Consider the following 6,877-nt stretch of genomic DNA (forward strand, 5'->3'; position numbering starts at 1 on the left):
TGCTATTTCCAGCACTTAATCAAGCCACACTGCATTGGTTCTTGTGTTGAGCTCTTTCATCCGCAACCATTTGCAATTATTTCACATTTACTAGAATTCTCTCAAAAGGCTTTCCCAAACTATTATTGTGCTTGTCACACATTATTCCTTCTGTTGCGACTGCACAGCTTAGAGGGAACATTGTTCATAAGTCACTTCGCATAAAAGAATCTGCTAACTGAATGATTAAATGTTTGACGCTGATAATATATGATATTTACAGGACAAGCAGAGCACTATGGACAGCAGCAACTCAAGCAAAATGAACCAGACTGATTATAACAATAATAACTTGGATGAAGTTTTTTGTCTGGAATGTTTTAAAATGCTGAGCAATGCAATGAACAAGATTTCTTTGGTCTTCTACTGCCTGACCTTGATCCTCGGTGTTCCTGGAAATGCATTTGTCGTGTATGTTGCTGGATTGAAGATGAAGAGGACTGTTAATACAGTATGGTTTCTCAATCTAGCGATTGCTGACCTCTTAGCGATCTGCTGCATTACCACTCTTTTCATCGTGACCGAGAGCGCTTTTGATCTCTCACCGTATGCATCCGTACTGTGCAAGATTTTCCCCTTCATTATACTCATCAACATGTTTGCCAGCGTTTTCACACTGAGCTTTATTAGTCTGGATCGGTTTACTCAGGTGATCACACCGGTTTGGGCTCAGAATCATCGCAGCTTGTTCATCGCACGACTGTCCTGTGTATCGGCTTGGATTCTGCCTTCACTTCTTTGTGTGCCTTTTATGTTAACTAAGACTTTCACAGTAAATAACATAACATACTGCGATTTTGCTGACGATTTTAAATTGTATAGAAGTTTTAGCATCATCAGATTTGTGTTTGGCTTTTTAGTTCCTCTCATATGCATCACAACATGCTACGGATTCATCGCACGCAAGTTAGGCAGGAGTCATTTTCACTCTGGACGAGCGTTTCGTATCATGTCTGCTGTAATCGTGGCCTTTTTTCTTTGCTGGCTGCCGTATCACATAGTAGTTTTGTTACTAACGTTCGGAGAGGAATCCAGTTCCTCTGTGGCTTGGGCAGTGTTTCCGTTGACCTTCTCTTTGGCGTATTTCAACAGCTGTCTGAACCCCATTCTGTATGTTTTCATGGGACAGGATTTTAAGAGCAATGTTAAACTTTCTCTAAGACGTGTTTTTGAAAGAGTTTTCTCTGAGGAGGGAACACAAGCAACACAATACACACAGCCACAACACACACACTCAGTGTAGTGAAGATACCAGCTCATTTATAAAGAGGTTTCTGATTTATTTTTATTACTATTCTAATAATGTTGTTCTAATTATTTTTTTTTGAAATTCATCAACTCGAAATCAGCAAGTCATCTAACTCTTATTCTTCATTCCTGTGTGTTTCTCTCTGTATTGTTGATGTATTTTCAGTGATTGGTGATTTGTGAACTATCGTCAAAGCTTAACATCACAGTGATTGAATACTAATGCTTGATTAATTAATTATATGCATAATTCATGAAGAAGAAAATGTAATTTAAAGCTTGTAATTGTGAATATAACAAAAACATTATTAACATATACATTTATAACATATAAATTGCCTTATCTCAGTGATTTAGTCATTTTGGTGTTTTTCTACTTTAGTGTTATGGAGTTATGGAGTTGATTACTCAAAAGAAAAGTGCATGATGTATAAACATTGTTTTAAATATAAAATGCAAAATTTTTAATTTTATCATTACTGTAATGTTCACTGAACCTTTAATTCATTTGTAATTAGATTTTTTGGTTTTATTGAAAATGAGGACACGTTTGGAGGCTGCAACAAAACAACTTCCTCCTTTCCATCACGACAGGAAAGTGAACAGGAGACACGTGTTAAATTAAATGACAGATAAGAGATTTTAAGATTGCAAATACTTTGCTGTAAATGTATATGAACATTACATCAGTGTGACACACATTTACCAGCAATAACTAAAACCAGCAACTCCTAAGAAACTTAAGAAGTTCCTCTTTTTCCTTTTTTATTCTGGAGAAACTGGTCAAATAAATGACAGATGACAGACTGAAAGATCTCTATTCCAAATGCATTATCAAATAAAATAAACCTGTAAATGTTCTCTTTATAAAACTTTCTGTAAAATTCCATAAAAGTGACCTGATTCTGGATCAGTGCAGAAGTAATACTTTTGTAGTATAAATAGTGAGCAGTATATTCATATTCCTTTAATGGAGCTTGATAAGGACAATATTAGTTTAAAATACTGAGAATCTACATGTGTTTGACCCATGTGATGCAAAGGATTTATGACATGCCTCATATGATGGCAAAATAGCAAATTATTATGTTTGTCTTAAAGAGGGACATTTTGTAAAACAGAACAGAACAGAAAGTGAGAAACCATGACAAATTATGAATATTGTCTTTCTCAGAAAAAGCATAAATCATAACTCATTTAAGTTAAAGAATCATACTGATATATAATGTCAGGTATTCATAGAAATTGCTTTAAAGAAGTATGTTTGGTTTAAAATCACTCAAGCGTCTAAACTCTCAAAATCTCTTGAACCCTCTGAGTTCTTCTTATTTGTTGCTCTCTCATGCTCTCGATCACGTGCTGTTTCTGAAACTGAAGCCTCTGGACCCACTCCTCACGTAACCGGAGAGAAAACATTGAGGATTTATTGTACACATAGACACACATAGACTTTATATAATGATGATACAAGTGGTTTTGGAGAATCTCATCTCAGCAAATATGTTTAATTCATTTTTAAGAACCGTTAAACATTTGCTAATTAATTTGAAATCTAAATTACCATCCAGAAGTTTGGAATAAAAAAGATTTTTTAAAAGTTTTTGAAACAAGTCTCTTCTGGTCATGAGGCTAAATTTATTTGATCAGAATACAGGAAAAAAAATTAAATTGTAAAATGTAATTTATTTCTGTGATTTTCTTCATTCCTCCAGTCTTCGGTGTCACATGATCTTCAGAAATCATTCTAATATGATGATTTACTGGTAATTTTAAATGTTATTATTGATGCACAATTGATAATACATGGATATTATTATCAATGCTTTTTGAAGAATATTTGTTTCAAATGGAATATTAAATTAGATTATAAAGGTCTGTATTTTTTTTTAATCAATGTAAACATGCATCCATGCTGAGAAAAAAAAAAAAAACTTTTGCATTTTTTTAATTGGTTTACACATACACAAAAATATAAAGTTTTAAACAGTAGTTTTACAGCAAATCAGAATATTAGAATAATGATTAGAAGTGTGTAATGTGTATTTACTATTTATATTGATTAATTGTATATTAATATTTTATAATTTATATATTTATATCATTTATAACTAAATAACTGGAAGTGCTGTTAGTCATTGATTAAAAATATCTGGTTAATCTTTTGAAATGTTTCATAGAAATAAACAAAATTGTAAAATGGAATATAGCAGCATATGATTTCATATTTTTTAAATGGGCTGCATAAGAACAAAACCATTTTAGTTACTTTTTTATTAGCCACTTCTATAAAAATCTACTTTGACACTACTGTAAATTCTGACTTACATGTAGCCCGGTTCAAAGTAGCTTCTCCAACATCGCTCAGATTTGGATCTGAGTATTAATAAACCGTTGGATTTGCTACACTCTAAAAACTGCTGGGTTGAAAACAACCCAATTTGGGTTATTTTGGCAACCCAGCACAGGGTCAAAAAGGGACGAACCCAACGCTGGGTTGTTTTGGTTATTTTATTATGTTTAAACCAGCCTGCTGGGTCGCTTTTTTATGGTTTAAAATTACATTGCAGGGTTTCAAAAACCAGAGCGGATGTTTCTTATCACTATATTTTAGAAGGAGAACTACTGTATTTAGAAAATGTTCGATTTCATTTCGCATGTAATGCTTGGTAAGGCAGCGTTTGTGAGCTCAGCGCTGCTTTGCAGCCGTTACCGGAGAAACCTTCTCCTCTCCCGTAGTGATGCGCGGGTCCTCTCATAACCCGGGTCGGGTTGGGGCAGGTTAAGAAATTGGCACTTTATTGCGGGTTGGGGCGGGTCACTAAAAACAACAATTTAAAAAATCAATTTATGGTACTGGAATGATTTGATTTGTTCAGTGACCATTTTTTCATATTATACACAAATACGCCACAGCAACTGGCAAAAAAGAGTGTCTTATGTGTTATGGCGTAGGTAGACAAATGTATTTACTTGTGACAAAAACTGATTTGGCTTTATTAAAGTGTGTGCATGTTCGCATTAAATAAATAGTCTAAATAAGTTGTTCAGATGAACAAAGCGCAAGGTATTCTTGCATAATTAAACATTTTAATTGTTTGGTCAGACTGTTCATATATAATATATTCACATTAATAAATCGTGGATTAAACGTGGTGTTATGTTCTGTATGCTAAATATGAAAACAAGCGTATGTGCACCTATTACTGTGCTTTGTATCTGCTGATTGCTGATCGAGATTTACATGCTTGGCTCACTGACCCGGTATATTCTCATACATTTCATTCACGAACAAGCTATATATCAGTTCATTCAACTCGTTCACAAACGGGAATATCGTATTTGTTCACTACATTCAACAAATCACATGCTCCGTCACATCTTGAGAAACTCTTTGACAGGATGAAACAGTTCACAGAGCTGTTCACGAGCTGCGCATGCGCTGCTAATAACGCTAAACTCGCGCACTGCTGTGGAGGGAGGAACTTCAGGGAATGAGAAATATGAGTAAGTGGATTACATGAACGAGAATGATTCATTCACCTAAAATATTCGTTCACGAACAAACTATCACTAGTACAATTCCCTATAGCCTATATTAAATAATTGGAATATTTTCACATTTTATTGGGTTCTTTGATGAGGTTACAATACGAATGTCTAAGCAGCAACGTAACTTCCGTGATGTCCCCAATGCGCGGGGCGGAGCGGGTAAAGAAATTGTACTTTATTTGCGGGGAGAAGAAATTGTACTTTATTTGCGGGGTGGGCTGGGGCGGGCTGGGGTGGGCTGGGGCGGGCCAAATAATTTCAGAAAAGTGGGACCCGCGCATCACTACTCTATGTATAAAAATATATGAAAACACTACAGTAAATGTACAATTAGTTAGGTTCTTTACCAACTATTCTGGCATGACAGTACACAAATAAACCACAACATTAACATTGATATTATAACATTTAACAGACGCATGTGTGAATGTGAGCATGTGTATGAATGACAGAGTGTAAACTCTTATAAGAGTCTTATAGGTTTGGAATGACATGAGGGCAATTAAATCTTTTCTTTTTTTTTTTGTGAACTTTTCCTTTAAGAGGGAAGACGAAGAATGATGACTATCCAAATCAGACAACTCCAAAGTTCTGCAATCAACACAGACATCAATGGTTTTCATGAAATGAGCACGTAACCACAATGTTGTTGCATCAAAGTGTGAAGTAAACCGGCAGGAGACAAGAGAAACATTTATTTTCTAAAAATAACTTACATAAAATCTCAAAAGAATGATGCTCTCCCATGTCTCTGGCTTTTAACATCTACAAAAACAAAAAACAAACATTATTTTACTCTTAGTGAAAAAAAAAAAGAATTTATAACATGAAATTATGAAGTTTACTTGCCTTAAACTATCTTAACCTCTCTTCTAAAGAAGCTGAGGAAACCACCACTTCCTCACACAAGCAGACGTCTGTGTAACTCCAAAGTTAGTTTGAGTGCTAAAAAGGGACATCAATAGTTAAAATATGAACATATAATAACACTGTTACTGCATCAAAATGTGAAGTAAACAGGCAGGACACAACAGAATTATTTTTCTAAAAAATAACTCACATCAGTCTCAAAAGAATGAAGTTATCTTGTCTCTGGTTTTCAACATCTACAAAACCAAACATCATTTTAGTCGTAGTAAAAATAAAGATAACTTGATGTTATTCTGAAGTTTACTCTCCTTAAACCCGTCTGTCCCTCTCTTCTGAAGAAGCTCCTCCTCACAGTCTGTGACTCCTCACACAAACAGCTTCTGTGTCTTTAACTCTCAGGGCCAGGACAATGAAGACACGTGCTTGACAAGTCTGAAATATTACATGTAAAATATACTTTTAACAGTTACCACTTCAACAGCGTCAAAATAATTATGCTAGTCTTTACTACACAATGCCGTTTCCTTTAGGAGACTAACATACATTCAGTTTAACCACGAAAAACATGATAACAAATTAACATGAGTGTAACCGTAACCATAACCGTCTATTAACACCTCAAAAAGTGCAGATAATTGACACAATCATAGGCCACGCCCACAATCCAAGATGGCAGCATGTCCTTTGTTTGTTTTTTAGTTAGGAGTTTGTCTCTGTTTTGATGTTTTTAAAGGATTTTATAACATTTTATTATCTTTTTGAACACGGCAGTCAGTATTTCCTGCATTGTTTGACAAACATATGTGGATTGTGGATGTTCCTGAAATCCCTAGGGCTAACAGGCCTGAGCCTTAGCCTGCTCCAGCCTCTTGTAGCTAACCGTCCTGGACCTGAGCCTGCTACAGTCTTCTGCAGCTAACTGTCCTGGAGTATCTGAGCATCCCAAACTGAGGTCTGTGCTATTCACTTTTCTTAGTGCTTAAAGTTTAGGATAATGGCCTTATTTACTATTCTTATATGCCTATTGGGCATTTGGTATCTTGGAGTGAGCAACTGTTCCTGGACACATTGGGGGAGAGCTTCGGACAGTCACCTCAATTTGAAAAATGTTTGTTACAGAGGCACTTGCTCTATACCTTTTATAAAACCAGAGCAACTACCGATTCAATTG

General features: G+C 35.2%; 1 protein-coding gene across 1 annotated transcript; it reads left to right on the forward strand.

Annotated features, from left to right (window-relative positions):
- The first annotated feature begins 271 nt into the window (after positions 1–271).
- On the forward strand, positions 272–1,498 carry LOC127966591 (C3a anaphylatoxin chemotactic receptor-like). The gene has a single exon (XM_052567699.1). The coding sequence runs from the start codon at positions 278–280 to the stop codon at positions 1,280–1,282; it is 1,005 nt and encodes a 334-aa protein (XP_052423659.1). The 5' UTR covers positions 272–277; the 3' UTR covers positions 1,283–1,498.
- Positions 1,499–6,877: the final 5,379 nt, after the last annotated feature.

The sequence above is a fragment of the Carassius gibelio genome, chromosome B10, assembly GCF_023724105.1.
Source record: "Carassius gibelio isolate Cgi1373 ecotype wild population from Czech Republic chromosome B10, carGib1.2-hapl.c, whole genome shotgun sequence".
Classification (NCBI taxonomy): domain Eukaryota; kingdom Metazoa; phylum Chordata; class Actinopteri; order Cypriniformes; family Cyprinidae; genus Carassius; species Carassius gibelio.

What these genes read in the sequence shown, in the direction of transcription:
- LOC127966591 (XM_052567699.1), top strand. Translation starts at nt 278, where the DNA reads ATGGACAGCAGCAACTCAAGCAAAATGAACCAGACTGATTATAACAAT.